Source organism: Stegostoma tigrinum, chromosome 15, assembly GCF_030684315.1.
Source record: "Stegostoma tigrinum isolate sSteTig4 chromosome 15, sSteTig4.hap1, whole genome shotgun sequence".
In the NCBI taxonomy this organism is placed as follows: domain Eukaryota; kingdom Metazoa; phylum Chordata; class Chondrichthyes; order Orectolobiformes; family Stegostomatidae; genus Stegostoma; species Stegostoma tigrinum.
This window is the reverse complement of record NC_081368.1, coordinates 42174527-42190375: the sequence shown is the minus strand read 5'-3', so window position 1 is coordinate 42190375 and position 15849 is coordinate 42174527. Positions and strand designations below refer to the sequence as shown.

At 40.9% G+C, this 15849-nt stretch overlaps 1 protein-coding gene across 4 annotated transcripts; it reads left to right on the top strand.

The window, feature by feature from the left end:
- The first annotated feature begins 10 nt into the window (after nt 1-10).
- On the top strand, nt 11-14894 carry LOC125458810 (cytochrome c oxidase assembly protein COX11, mitochondrial). Of its 4 annotated transcripts, none has more exons than XM_048544512.2 (5): nt 11-32; nt 2587-2985; nt 8627-8782; nt 10741-10866; nt 14108-14894. In XM_048544512.2, exons 2-5 carry the CDS (start codon nt 2671-2673, stop codon nt 14288-14290), a joined length of 780 nt encoding a protein of 259 aa, XP_048400469.1. In that variant the 5' UTR covers nt 11-32; nt 2587-2670; the 3' UTR covers nt 14291-14894. The 4 variants fall into 4 exon arrangements, with proteins under 4 accessions (XP_048400469.1, XP_048400466.1, XP_048400468.1 ...); XM_048544509.2 differs by having other exon boundaries at nt 15-124; XM_048544511.2 differs by lacking the exon at nt 11-32 and adding an exon at nt 39-141.
- Nucleotides 14895-15849: the final 955 nt, after the last annotated feature.

Genomic DNA, 15849 nt, shown 5'->3' with positions numbered 1-15849 from the left:
TACACATGCGCGACGATCGATTGGCATTCTGGGTAATGTAGTATTGCTCATAGCTGTTCCGGAAACTGAAGTATAGTTAAAAAGGTTTTGCTTTGTGTGGGAGAAGATCAACTATCAGAACACGGTATTCGTTTTGGAGATGTATATATTTCCCCACTGAATTAAAGTGGATCGTATGATTAGTCTGTAATGTTGTGGCCTTGTAGTAGAGAGGTTGTGGGGCTGTAACTTATTTTGAGTGTCCCTGGGCCTGGGCCTGGGATCAAACCCCTCCGTCTGATTGATGAGAAGGAGCTGCGAGGTTGAATGAATGGAGTTTGTGGCCGGGACAATGTGGGTTAGTGTAAATTAGTTGTTCTCACTGGGAATCTCAATGTCGTGGGGCAGGCCTTCGAATATTCATAACAATGCTGTGCTCGTTGTCTGGGCTATATTAAGTACAGTCATTTCCATTTGTCTGGCCCTGTTAAATGGAAAATTATTAAATCTTGAACTTTGCAAGTGGTAATGAGAGCGTCTCTTCCTTGTTCCGACATCGAGTTAGTCAGGCCCATCTCCGGGTTAGCTATACAATTTTTGAAGGGTCTAGGCCCGAAACGTCAGCTTTTGTGCTCCTGAGATGCTGCTTGGCCTGCTGTGTTCATCCAGCTCCACACTTTATCTTGAACTCTCCAGCATCTGCAGCTCCCATTATCACAGCTATACAACTGTAATGCCCCTCATGATTTTCGGATGAGATGTTAAACAGCTTTCTCAGTGAACGTATACAATTCTAGAGCAGTTTTTTTTGTCCCGGAAAGCTTGAAGGGTGTTCTTACTTCCTAGCCTGTTCAATTAATACTAACTCCCTTCATTAACACCAGAAAAACAGATTCTCCAGTATCACGTTACTAAAAGAGTTTCTCTGAAGAAGTCATATCTGTCTCGTAATGTTAACACTGTCTCACAGCTCCCAAACCAACTGAGCTTCTCCAGCACTTTAAGACCATAAGATATAGGAGCAGAAATTAGGTTATTCAGCCCATCGAATCTACTCCACCACTCAATAATAGATAATTAAGTTTCTCCTCCCCATTCTCCTTTCTGCCCATAATCCTTGATCCCCTTGACAGTCAAGAACTTATCTATCTCTGTCTTAGATATACTCCATGACCTGGCCTCCACAGCCTTCTGTGGCAGTGAATTCCTTAGATTCACCACTCTCTCTGGCTGAAGAAGTTTCTCCTGATCTCAGATCTGAAAGGTCTCCCCTTTACTCTAAGGCTGTACCCTCGGGTCCTAGTCTCCTACCAATGGAAACATCTTCCCAACATCTGTACTGTCCAGGCCATTCAGTATTTTGTGAGTTCCATGTAGATCCTCCACCCCCACCCACCAGTCCTTCTAAACTCCATTAAGTAAAGAGCCCTCAAATGCTGCTCATATGCAAAGCTTTTCACTCCTGGGACCATTCTACCGGACCTCCTGTGAACCTGCTCCAGGGCGAGTACATCTTTCCTGAGATATGGGCCCAAAACTGTTCACAATACTCCAAATTTGGCCTGACCAGAGCCTTATAGAATCTCAGAAGTACAGCCCTGCTTGTGTATTCAAGTCCTCTCAAAATAAATGCCAAAGTTGTATTTGCATTCCTAACTACTGACTCAACCAGCAGGTTTACCTTGAGAGAATCCTGGATTCGAACTCCCAAGTCTCTTTGCACTTTAGACTTCTGAATTTTCTTCCCATTTAGAAAGCAGCCCATGCTTCTATTCTTCTTACCAAAGTGCATGACCTCATACTTTCCCACATTGTACTCCATCTGCCACTTCTTTGCCAACTCTCTCAACCTGTCCAAATCCTTCTGCTGCCTCTCCACATCCTCAATACTACCCATCCCTCTGCCTATCTTTGTATCATCTGCAGACTTAGCCAGAATGCCCTCAGTTCCTTCATTTAGATCATTAATGCAAAAATAAAAAGTTGTGGTCCCAACACTGACCCTTGTGGATCGCCACTTGTCACCAGTTGCTATCCTTTTGACTTTCTGCTTTCTGCTTTCTGCCAGAGAACCAATTGTTTATACTTTACGGAGCATGCTACGTACAGAATGGTTGTGGGGTTTTTCTACCCAGCAAAAGTGCCTAGACTTTATTATGATTATGTTAGCTGTAAAGTGTTTTGCGGTATTCTGATGTTAACAAAACAGATGTATAAGCAAGTACCAATAGCATAAATTGCTGTAGAAACTCAGCAGGCTGCCAGCATCTGTTGGTAAAAAGCAGAGTTAATATTTCTCACAACTTAGATCTAAACATTCATCTAAATTCCTTTCTTTTTTCTATGCATTTGTTTAACTCATTCTAAGATTTTATTAACCTTGCACAAATAATTTGTAGATTTATGCAATACCCAATATTATCGCCTTACGGTTTCAATTCATAAGGTTTGTTTTAGGGGAAAACATTTCATCCAACTTAACGCATGCCACATTGAACAAATTTTTGGGCCCTAAAAGAACATAATCCCTTACTGTAGGCTATGATTCATGTGTGATGTGTTCACTAATAAAGGGAAATGTGATAACAGTTTGGTTTTGATTTCCAGATATTGCAGGAAGACTGCTATTTGCCATTTACACTAAAGAAGTAAAGATTACACATTAACACAGCAATCTGACTAATAATCAGCATGACTTTGTTCTGTTGGACAAGAATCTCAAGATTGTATGTCATGTCTTCTTGTCATATCTGTGCACGAAGACTACAACAGTCTAACTCACAAAGACTGTATTCAGTATTTATTCGGTATACTCCTTGGAGGCCAAGTTATCTGACTTTGAAACAGCCGGTGCATGGTATCAAGAACCATAATCCCTTCACTCGGAGCCAGGAGGAAGCATGGAAGAAGAAGAATAAAACCGTACTCACGTATATAGCAGCAACAGCAGTTGGAATGATTGGCATGTCATATGCGGCTGTACCTCTCTACAGACTTTATTGTCAGGTCAGTATAATCTTCTGTTTGACCCTAATGCCCAAGTTCCCGGAATAAGCAGACATTAACAAATGTAAAAAGAAATCTGTTTAAACAAGCCAAATGTAAAGTGCAAATTACTTGTTTTTCACACCGCAAAGTTGTTTTTCTTTAAATTTAATTCACTCATGAGACATGGGTTCTGCTGGCTGACTAGAATTTACTACCTATCCCTAGTTGTCATTGAGGAGGTGGTGATGAACTGCCTTCTTGAACTACTACAATCCACCTGCTATAGGTTGACCACAATATCCTTAGGGATGGAATTCCAGGATTTTGACCAGCGGCAGTGACTGAATGATGATATATTTCCAAGTCAGGATGGTTGAGTGACTTTGAACTTGTGTCTGCTGCCCTTGTCCTTCTAGGAGGTAATGGTTTTGAGTTTGAAAGCTGCTTTTCAAGGATCTTTGGTGAATTTCTGCAGTGCATTTTGCAAACAGTACATGCTGCTAACTGTTACTGAGCATCGGTATTGGACAGAACGGATGCTTGTCTTTGTGGTGCCAGTCAAACAGTCTGCTTTGCCCTGGATGTTGTCAAGCTTCTTAAGCGTTATTGGATCTGCATCCATCCAAGCAAGTGGAGAGTATTCCATCCTGTCTTATGCCTTGTAGATAGTGGACAGGCTTTAGGGAGTCAGGAGGTGAGTTACTCACTGCAGTATTCCGCGGCTCTGACCTTCTCTTGTAGTCACTGTTTATCTGGCAAGTCCAGTTTCTGGTCAGTGGTAACTCTTCAATACTTTTGCTGGAATATTGTCAGGGCCCACATCCTTTGATGTATTGAGTACTTCCAGTTGTCCAGTGAGTTGTTTCAATGTCCATCAGCATTCCCAACTGGATGTGGCAGGACTACAGAGCTTAGATCTGATTCATTGGTTAGGGATCACTTAGCTGTTATTGCTTGCTGTTTATGTTGTTTGACATGCAAGTGGTCCTGTTTGGTAGCTTCACTTAGTTGATGCCTCATTTTTAGGTATGCCTGGTGCTGCACCTGGCATGTGCTCCTGTACTCTCCATTTGAAGCAATGTTGATCGCTTTACCTGATGGTAATGGGGAATTAGTGGGGAATTTCCCAGGCCATGGGATTGCAAATTGTGCTGGATTCTGCTGCTATTGATGACCCACAGCATCTCCATGGATGCCAAGTTGTGAGTTGCTAGATCCATTTGATGTTTCAAAATGTGTTGAACTAAACAGTGATGGTGTGACACAACACAATAGAGAGTATTCTCAATGTGAAGACAGGACTTCAGCTCCACAAGGACTGTACAGTTGCCACTCTTGTCGATACTGCCATGGACAGATTGGTAAGCTTGAGGCCAAGTATGTTTTTCCCTCTTGTTGAGTCCGTGGTGGGCAGTGACGGAACCACTGTAATAGCTGTGTCCTTTAGGACTTAACCAACTCAATTAGCAGGCCTGTTGTTCAGCTAGTGTTGGTGGTGGACACTGAAATCTCTTACCTACAGCATGTTTTGCACCCTTGCCACCTTCATTGCCTCTTCCAAGTGTTATTCAACATGGATGAGTACAGAGTTATCAGTTGAGGTAGGACAGTACGTCATAATCAGCAAGGGATTTCCTTGCCCATGCGACTTCGTAGGTCCGGAGTCAATGTTGAGGACTCCAGGGCAAATCTCTCCCAACTGTATACCACTGTGCCTCCACCTCTACTGGCCCTGCACTGCCGGTAGGACAGAAAATATCCAGGGATGGTGATGGTGGTGTTTGGGAAATTGTCTTTAAGGCATGATTCCATGGGTAACTTGAGTGATTTCTTTTTTGAGAAAGTGACAAAGAGGATTGATGAAGGCAGATCAGTGGACTTGTCTATATGGACTTCAACAAGGCATTCTATAAGGTTCCACATGGTAGACTGATTAGCAAGGTTAGATCGCATGGAATCCAGGGAGAACTAGCCATTTGGATACAAAATTGGCCTGAAGGTAGAAGACAGGATGTTGGTGGAGTGCTGTTGGTCGGACTGGAGGCCTGTGACCAGCAATATGCCGCAAGGTTTGGTGCTGGCTCCACTGCTTTTTGCCATTTATATGAATGATTTGGATGTGAATATAAGTGGTATGGTTAGCAAGTTTGCTGTGACACCAAAATTGGTGGTGTAGTGCAACGTGACCTTGATCGGAGGAGTGGTTGATGGAGTTTAATTTAGATAAATGTGAAGTGCTGCAATTTGTTTAGGCACATCAGGGCAGGACTTAAATGGTAGGGTCCTGGGGAGTGTTGCCGAATAGAGACCTTGGGTTGCAGGTTCATAATTCCACGAAAGTGCCATCACAGATCAACAGAGTAGTATAGAAGGCCTTTGGTACCCTTGCCTTTCTTGGCCAATGCATTGAGTGTAGGAATTGGAATGCCATGTTGCGGTTGCACAGCACATTGGATAGGTCAATTTTGGAATTCTGCATTCAATTTTTATCTACAGCAGGGAAATTAGATGTTAAACTTGAAAGAATGCAGAAAGTACTTACAAGGATGATGCTGGGCTGGAGCGTTTGAGCTACAGGAAGAGGCTGAATAGGCTGGGGCTATTTTTCCTCGAGCTTCGGAGGCTGAGGGGTTTATAGAGGTTTATAAAATCATGAGGGGCATGGATAGGATGAATAGCCAAGGTCTTACTGCCAGGTTAGAGTTTTTCACAACTAAAGGGCATAGGTTTAAGGTGAAAGGGGAAAGATTTAAAAGGGACCTAAGGGGCAGCTTTTTCACACAGAGAGTCGTGTCTGTCTGGAGCGAGTTGCCAGAGGAAGTGGTGGAGGCTGGTACAATTACAAGATTTAAAAGGCATCCGGATGGGTACTTCAATAGGGATTAGAGGGATATGAGCCAAATGCTGGCAAATGGAATTAGATTAATTGAAAATATCTGGTCGGCATGGACGAATTAGACTGAAGAGTCACGGAAACAGACTGTTATGTTGCTTGACCAGTCTGAGAGACAACTCTCCCAATTTGACACTAGCCTTAGTCATTAGGAGAACTTGACAGATTTAATTGGGGTGTTTCTGCGATTGTCTTTTCTGTGTCTAGGCCAATTCCAAGTGGTCCCTCCAGTTTAATTTATTTGTTGAGATTTTATAGTGATTGATAGAGCTGGGTAGCTTGGTGGATCATTTCAGTGGGCATTTGAGAGTCAATCACATCGTTGTGGGTCTGGAATCGCATGTAGGCCAGACCAAGTGAGGATGACAGATTTGCTTCATGAGGACGTTTCGTGAATCAGAGGGTTTTTTTGACAATAGACAATTGTTAATGGTCATCAGTAGATCCCTAATTCCAGATATTTTGTGCTGAAGAATTTCACCATCTGGCCATGGTGGAATTCAAATGGAAGATCTCTCCAGGAGTTTAGCTGTATTTCTGGAAAATAGCTTAGCCATAATAGTACTAAGCCATCACCTCCCCATGTATTGTTTTTAAATTAAAATAGCTAAGCAGCTAACTGGTCACGTCCAAGCCCCTGTACTGATAATAGACACTGCTCTTGAACGACTGTTGCAAATCCCCTAAGTGGTGAGATTCTTGTTAGTATAGAAAAATTTGCTGGATGAATTCCAGAGCCTGCCTTATTAAGAAATGTTGAGCAGCTCAGACCTCTGGTCATTGGAGTTTGGAAAAGTGACATCTGATTGAGGTACACCTCACTTTTCCAAAGTAACAAAGGGCACTAATAAAGTAGACATAGAGCCGATATTTCCAAACTGGAAAGGGAGGTCATAGTTTTTGGGTAAGGGATGGCAGATTTAAAACGGACATGAGGAATAATTACTTCTCTCAATGGATGAATCTTTGGAATTCCCACCCCAGAGTGTGGTGAATGCTGGACTACTGAATAAATTTAAGGAGCACTTAGACAGATTTTTCATTAGTAATTGGTCAAAGGGTCTTGGAGAGTGGGCAGGAAAGTGGAGTTGAGGCTGAGATGAAATCAGACATGATCATATGAGATTTGAGGGGCTGAATTCCCTCCTGCTCCTAGTTCTTATGTTCTCGTGCAAAATCTCTTATGATACAAATACAGGCACGTGAGCAATTCCCTGCCTCACCCCAAATAAATTAAACGCTGTATGTAATTGAGGGATGACATATGCCAGGTCTCAAATCTGAGCTTCACGAGAACTAGCAGAAATTATTCTACCACAGTATAAAGTGCCAAATGCAGTGTTGATCATTTACAGAGTTCACACGGAGAGAGTATAGAAACCTTCCAGTGTGGAATTAGCCATTTAGCCTGTTGAGTCCACACCGATCCTCTAATGAGCATCCCATCCAAAGCTAACCTCTTATCCTAACCCTGTAAGCCTGCTTTTCCCATTACCAATCCACCTATAACTGCACATCCTTGGACACTATGGGCAATTTAGTACGGCCAATCCACCTAACCTGTGCGGGTTTGGTCTGTGAGGGAAAACCAGAGGAATTCATGTAGGCACAGGGTGAATGTACAAACTCCGCCTAGCTTGTTGCCCAAGGCTGGAATTGAACCTGGGTTCCTAGTGCTGTGAGGCAACAGTGCTAACCACTGAGCCATGCAGTTGCATCTATTTTGTTTTGTTAGAGACCTAGTTAGCTACACTTCGTTCCCAAATAGAAAGAGTAAAAATTAAAAGGTAAAAAATTCCTGGAAGAGTGAATTGTTGCAGAGTTATGACAAACAAAAATCATTTCTACCTAATCAGATTCCAAGACAGCTTTTCTTCTGGAAATGTGACCATCATTTTTCTTCAGCTAACATCAATTATTTATTTCTCGTCACTAATCATGAGGTAGAGTGGTTGTTGTGCTTACCTCCCAAAAGAACAGTATTCCTGAACTAATTTATTGTGTGCTGCATCGTTAGATATTGTGCTGATGCAATTTGTTGCATTGATGTATGTCTTTTGTTAAAATGATAAACGAAATGGCCTGCTTCATGCGAGTTCAGTATCGGTACTTGTGAGGAATAATGAAATGCAAATTATTTAATATGTTGATCTTTTATAAGAGTTCAGAATCCAAAATTCTAATTAAAGTAAGCTTCTAGTAGGAACTGCAGTCTAGAATAATAAATCAAAAATAAAATTGGAATGCAGTGCTTGGTACTTTTTGGACCTATATTACACTCATAAATATAACAACATAAAGATGGAGGAACTGAGTGGAGCAGTGATATTATTTGATGTTATAAAGGAGTCCCATTACAGTTCTTGCTAACAGCATAACTGTTGGATCTATTGTTACGTTTAATTTCATTTCTAGGTGTTTAAAATAAAAGTTAGCATGGAATTTGTGATAGAAAATCACAATTAATTTTTTTTGTTAAAAATAATCTTTGTGAGGGTGGTGTGGTAAAGGGTAAATAATTGGAACAGGTAACACACGAGTGAGGCAACGTGGTTTTTCGGGTTGCAATGGTCAGAAATGCATATATTTGTGATGTATTTTCATATTATGTGCCAAAGCAAAAAAATTGCTAGTTTCAGAAACCATCTTGGCAGGTCAGCCATCAGGGTTTGGTCAACTGTGTTACATAAAATTTTAAATATCAGAATTTCCAAACTTTAAGAACCATTATCCTGCCAAATATATATATTGGTTATCTACTTTCAGGCTACAGGACTGGGAGGGGCTGCAGTAGCTGGTCACAATGTGGATCAAGTAGAAACCATGGAACCCGTGAAGGATCGAATCATTAAAGTCACTTTCAATGCAGATGTCCATGCCAGTCTGCAGTGGAATTTCAGACCTCAGCAAACTGAAATCTATGTGAGTTAAAACAGGTAGAGTTCTTTATAGGTGTGAGTTTGTAGTCCAAGCAGTGACACCAAATAAGTTCGATGATGACAAATTTTCCTGACTGACCACTACTCAGGACAAAAATAATTTTCAACAGGCTTCGTAATTTACAGACAAATATCTATTTATTCTAAATAAACCTAATGTTTAATAAATAACAGGGAAAAGGAGAGGATTACTAGGCTTCAATTATGCAGTTTAAAATGTACTACTTTAAACTGCAAAACATACATTCACAAACAAAATAGACAAAAGGCAAAATCAAAAGGATTTAAGGTAAGTATTATGGGTCAAAAAATATGGACAGGAAAACATTTTCTGGAGCTCAGATTCTAAACTACGAGGTAGATAAATTGTTTCTCAATTCCTTGGATTATAGCAATGAAGATTTGTATTTGTCTAAAGACCAGTGGTGGTTTTTCAATTCAATGATTGATCAGATGGGCCTAGGTCTCGTCTTGCATTAGAATTATTTCTTCAAATTTTCTTTTGTCTTTTCACTAACAGAAAAAGGAGAGAAGCATTTTGCATTTGCATGTTCTGGATTTTTCTGACTGTACTGTTCTCTCAGATCTATAGCAAACTGCAGTTCAACAAATTTTCTCCTTAACTCAGAAACTCATGGTGCTGTTCTACCTTAATGATATAACAATCTTATTGTTCCAAAATCAACATAGTCTTTTACAGCTAACAATGTGCACCACTTGATTTTTCAAGTTGCAAAACTTTCTTGGCATTTTGGTTATGTAGCAGTCTCCAACTTCCATTTCTGTTTATAGTTCAAAAAGGAAATGTATGTGGTTTCTTACAGTGCCTCTGAGCAGAAAGATCAAGTTTCACAGCCCTCTGAGAGAAAAAGGAATGTTCCTCATCTTTATCCTAAAAGAGCAACCACCGATTTTTAAGCAGCGAACCTTAGTTCTGGACTAACCCACAGATAAAACATCCTTTCACCTTGCCAAGACCACCCAAGATTTTTCTTACTTGAATCAAATTCCAATGAACCCCTAGTCATCTAAACTTCAGTGGGCGCAAAACCAGTATGTTCAACCTTTTTTTTGTAAGTCAACCCAGTTGCTTCAAGGATCAATCTCTTAAACCTCCTCTAAGTTGCTTCCAGTGGTCCAATTTACATGTTTCCTTAAACTGTAAGACTAAAACTTCATACATCATTCGAAATCTGGTTTTACCAATGCCCTATATAATATCCTTTCCTTGATGTTCAATTGGGATCATAATGAAGATTCATATTTCATTAGCATTTTTAATTACCTGTCTACCTGTATTGTAGCCTTTTGAGATTCCAGTACTAGAACACCTAGATTTCTCTGCACCTCAAAATTCTAAAGTAATTGTTCTTTCTATCAAAGTTAACAACTTCATATTTTCCCATATTTTGCCTATTTATATGCATTTGCAACCTCCTTAAGTTCTCTTCACAGCATTGCCATATTTCTTTGCTTCACCATGATTCATTGGTAAAATGGATGATATTTAATTATGAATAAATCACTGTTAATGGGAATTAATACGGGAATCATGAATGTGTGTTTACATGCCATGTTCTGGTATTTAAGAAGCAATATAAATTACATCTAAGAAAAAGACCAGGCCTAGACATTTTGATGTCATTGACATAAGATCAACAAATTGAGAGACTCTTAAATCCATTCATAGATCCATGGGCATACAGGGATCTTGTGCAAATGTTTTACACACTGTCTTTTGCCACAGTTTGTGAAATACAAAGAGAAATGTTTAAATTCCTGTTATGTTGTCGAGATAGCATTGTTATATAATATGGCCCATAACTCTATTTAATGGCTGTTATGTTATGATTTCTTATTATTAATGCTGGTGCAATAGTACTAAGGAGTAAGCAAGTTATGTTAAGTAAGAACGTTACCTTTGTTTTAAACTCATTCCAGGTTGTTCCTGGAGAAACAGCTTTGGCATTCTATAAAGCAAAAAATCCTACTGACAAACCAGTCATTGGAATTTCTACTTACAATGTAGTACCATTCGATGCAGGACAGTATTTCAATAAAATACAGGTATGGAAAAAAATTAGTCACATGCTTGAAGTAAAAGACTTTTTAAACTCTTTCAGGTAACCTTCAGATTTTAACTACTGTGATTACAAATGCATTTTTTATTTTCCTAAGGCAGTACTAATTATGTCACTGTGTGGATTTAGTTGCTGCAAACTCAAAGACCCTGTGCAAATACTGACACAAGCAACTCCTGGAAATATTTGCCTCAGAACAGTGTTTAATATTGAAGACACTGGAGAAATGCAAATAGTTTTTGTTCTTTATGGATTTTGTTGAAGCTCTTGCCTTAAATCCTCAGACCTAGAATTACAGTTTGGTCAGTTAGTTTCAACAAGATATGGTGTCATAAAGTCTGTGGAACGCTTATTCAAAGTAAACTGTTTGACTTGTTGAGTACATTTACATTAGTTAACTTCAAAAGTAGCTACAGCTTTGGTTCAGCCTGAGAGCAAGTCTGCAACTATCTGACCCTGTACAACAAGGCTGCTAGTTAGCCATTTTGCAAATCTAATTGGGACAACATTTTCTTCAGGGCCAAGTGGTGCTGGGTCTGCATCTATTCAGTCTGCATTTACTATGCCCATTGCAATCGCTTGAGTCATCCTAAGCACAAGGATTCCTCCCACTCACTGACATCATGGAAGTAAGCAAAAAGTGAGGATACCCAGCATGGTAGTTCAGCAGTGATAATGGGAACTGCAGATGCTGGAGAATCCAAGATAATAAAATGTGAGGCTGGATGAACACAGCAGGCCCAGCAGCATCTCAGGAGCACGAAAGCTGACGTTTTGGGCCTAGACCCTTCATCAGAGAGGGGGATGGGGTGAGGGTTCTGGAATAAATAGGGAGAGAGGGGGAGGCGGACCGAAGATGGAGAGAAAAGAAGATAGGTGGAGAGGAGAGTAGAGGTGGGGAAGTAGGGAGGGGATAGGTCAGTCCAGGGAAGACGGACAGGTCAAGGAGGTGGGATGAGGTTAGTAGGTAGGAAATGGAGGTGCGGCTTGGGATGGGAGGAAGGGATGGGTGTGAGGAGGAACAGGTTAGGGAGGCAGAAACAGGCTGGGCTGGTTTTGGGATGCAGTGGGGGAAGGGGAGATTTTGAAGCTTGTGAAGTCCACATTGATACCATTGGGCTGCAGGGTTCCCAAGCAGAATATGAGTTGCTATTCCTGCAACCGTCGGGTGGCATCATTGTGGCACTGCAGGAGGCCCATGATGGACATGTCGTCTGAGGAATGGGAGGGGGCGTTGAAATGGTTCGCGACTGGGAGGTGCAGTTGTTTATTGCGAACCGAGCAGAGGTGTTCTGCAAAGCGGTCCCCAAGCCTCTGCTTGGTTTCCCCAATGTAGAGGAAGCCACACCAGGTACAATGGATACAGTATACCACTGTGCAGGTGAACCTCTGCTTAATATGGAAGGTCATCTTGGGGCCTGGGATAGGGGTGAGGGAGGAGGTCTGGGGGCAAGTGTATCATTTCCTGCGGTTTCCTGGGTTCCATCCCCACCCTTGTCCCACTCTCTCCGTGACTCCCTTGTTCGCTCCACACTGCCCTCCAACCCCACCACACCCGGCACCTTCCCCTGCAACCGCAGGAAATGCTACACTTGCCCCCACACCTCCTCCCGCACCCCTATCCCAGGCCCCAAGATGACTTTCCATATTAAGCAGATGTTCACCTGCACATCTGCCAATGTGGTATATTGTATCCATTGTACCCGGTGTGGCTTTCTCTACATTGGGGAAACCAAGCAGAGGCTTGGGGACCGCTTTGCAGAACATCTCCACTCGGTTCACAATAAACAACTGCACCTCCCAGTCACAAACCATTTCCACTCCCCCTCCCATTCTTTCGATGACATGTCCATCATGGGCCTCCTGCAGTGCCACAATGATGCCACCCGACGGTTGCAGGAACAGCAACTCATATTCCACTTGGGAACCCTGCAGCCCAATGGTATCAATGTGGACTTCACCAGCTTCAAAATCTTCCCTTCCCCCACCGCATCCCAAAACCAGCCCAGTTCATCCCCTCTCCCCACTGCAGCACACAACCAGCACTGCTCTTCCCCTCCCCCCCTGCATCCCAAAACCAGCCCAACCTGTCACTGCCCCCCTAACCTGTTCTTCCGCCCACCCAACCCTTCCTCCCACCCCAAGCCACACCTCCATTTCCTACCTACTAACCTCATCCCACCTCCTTGACCTGCCCGTCTTCCCTGGACTGACCTATCCCCTCCCTACCTCCCCACCTATACTCTCCTCTCCACCTATCTTCTTCTTCTCCATCTTCGGTCCGCCTCCCCCTCTCTCCCTATTTATTCCAGAACCCTCACCCCATCCCCCTCTCTGATGAAGGGTCTAGGCCCGAAACGTCAGCTTTTGTGCTCCTGAGATGCTGCTTGGCCTGCTGTGTTCATCCAGCTTCACACTTTATTAGCTTTTATTACAGGTAGCTCTGCTCAGTTTTAGAATTTGAATACGTTGTTGTAATTTATCAGAAAGTTGGGATGAGGAAGGCCATTCACCCTTTCGATGGAGAAACTATGACCTTTCCCACTATGGCTTACGTTTCCAAAGTGCAGTATCTAATGTTTGTGAATAATATTCATTTTGTTCCTGCGACCACCAGACCTGGAAGTATTTTCTACAAATTACCCACAGCTCATTTGAAGACTAGCTTCTTGAAATTAGTTCAGAGTTTTTTTACCCTCATTTAAACTTGTCATTTTTCTCCCTCTGATTTAGTTTGATGTAAATATATGGATTTACCTCTTATTTTAGCATGTTTAGGTCCCTGACCAATTACTTCCTGTTGAGTTTGAAAAACCTAACTTGTAGGTTGGCCCTTTGACACTAAAAATTAATGTTGTATTTGTTCTTTGCATATTCTCCAGATCTCAAAAGTCTTTCCATCTCTGTGATTCTGAACTAGGCTTAATGATCCAGTTCTAGTTTGATCAGGGAACTGTACAGAGAGAAACAAATGTTGTCTTTCAGATGATTCATCAATCAGCATCCATTATGACAATTTGTGGTACTATTTCACAATATTTGATGTTATTCATTCCCTGTTTCGGTATTCTTACCAAAGCATGAACTAAAATTGATTAATTGAGGATGAAGACATGAACTTAAGAGGTGGAGCTAATGTTTGTAGAATCGCTTTTCTCCTCTGTATGTTTGATCTAATGTATGCTGGTAATAGATCTACTAACTTTCATGTACACTGCCTCTTTCAGTGTTTCTGTTTTGAGGAGCAACGGCTGAATCCCCATGAAGAAGTGGACATGCCAGTTTTTTTTTATATTGACCCTGAATTTGCAGAAGATCCAGGAATGGCACGAGTGGACACAATCACTCTCTCTTACACATTCTTTGAGGCAAAGGATGGTCAAAATCTACCTTTACCAGGATATAATTAACTAAAAATTACTTTTGAAGAGCAAATTAATTCAGAATATTATGTTGATTGACAGTGTATCAGATGGTTGCAGCAGTAATACTCAATCTTGTGATTCACGCAGAATAAAGTAATAACAAACAATAGTTTCGTAGGCACACAAAACAGAATGGATAGAAATCAAAATTAAGTATCAAAGAATAAAGACTGTGGAAAACATGTAACTAAGCTTGTAATTCGAAGGAATTTCAAATGCTTTCCAAGATGGTAACAGTCCATCATACAAACATCTTGGTAGGGAGTTGGGAGGTTGAATGTTTCTCTCTCTTCGCAGCTGTTGCCAGACCTGCTGAATTTCTCCAACATTTTTTGTTTTTATTTCAGATCTCCAGCAACCGCAATACTTTGCTTTCATCTGGTTTGGACCTCTGATTTAGTCTTGCATTCATGCATTAATTAATAGCTTTAATTTCAATTGGAAAGAGTTAAAACATTTCTGTTTTTCCAACTCCTCAATGTAATGACAAAGAAGATCTGTGCCTCTGGATATTGTTAGTGTATTTGATAAATACATCCTCACCATGTACTTCCGATTAGAAATGAATAAATGGTTTTGACATTACAAACATTTACTGAGCTATGATTGTTAAGTGACCAAATTGGGAACTACATATATCAGGATTCATGACTTTTGAAAGAGTTAGGCAAATTGGAAAAGGTGGAGGGTTACCCCGATAATAAAGGGAGGGGGGAAACCACAGTAGAGAGAAAGGATCTCAGAAAATCAAAACCTAGAATCAATTGGGGTGGAATTAAGAAGCAATAAAGGTCAGAAAATGAATGTAAGCTGGTTTGAGACCCTAATGATAGTTGCAGTGTTGAACAGATTATATAGAAGGGGCATTGAGCATAATATATAGTAGTTTGCAGATAATACAAAGGTAGGAAGAAAGGTAAGCTGTGAGGGGAATGAAAAAGTTTGCAATAGGGTATAAATAGATTAAATGAGATGGAGAAGAACATAGCAAATACAATGTAATGTGGAGAAGTAGGAAATTATTCCCTTTGGGAAAGTAGAAAAGCAGAATATATTTTTAGTGTTGGTAATCAGATGGAAATGAGTGGCCTTGTACACAAATCTGAAAGTTAACTTGTAGTTCATTAAGAATCAGGACAGTTTGTTGGCCCTAATTATAAAGGTGCTGCAATAAAACTGTAACAAAAAAATAGTGCAATTACACAGAATCTTGAGATCACACTTGAAGTATATTGTTCAGTTTTGGCCCACTTGAATAAAGAATATATTTGCCTTAGAAGTGATTGTAACCAAGATTCACTAGACTGACTGCTAAAATGAACTGTCTATTTAATTTCTCCCTAAAGGACAAAGAATGAATTCTCTAAATTTTGGATGAATGAGTTCTCATTTGATTGAAATATAGAAACTGTTTAAAAGATTTGACTGGATAGATCCTAGGAGAATGTATTGCCTGGTTGGGGCACCTATATCTCGGGGACATAATCAAGTGGAGCATTTTGGGTAGAGAGAGAGGAATTATTTCTGTATTTGAAGAGTCTTAG

Bases quoted from the DNA above. Each gene is read 5' to 3' on its own strand.
- LOC125458810 (XM_048544512.2), top strand. From the start codon at position 2,671: ATGACTTTGTTCTGTTGGACAAGAATCTCAAGATTGTATGTCATGTCT. The intron at 2,986-8,626 runs GTCAGTATAATC...ATCTACTTTCAG, and splicing joins TCTACAGACTTTATTGTCAG to GCTACAGGACTGGGAGGGGC. The intron at 8,783-10,740 runs GTGAGTTAAAAC...AACTCATTCCAG, and splicing joins CTCAGCAAACTGAAATCTAT to GTTGTTCCTGGAGAAACAGC.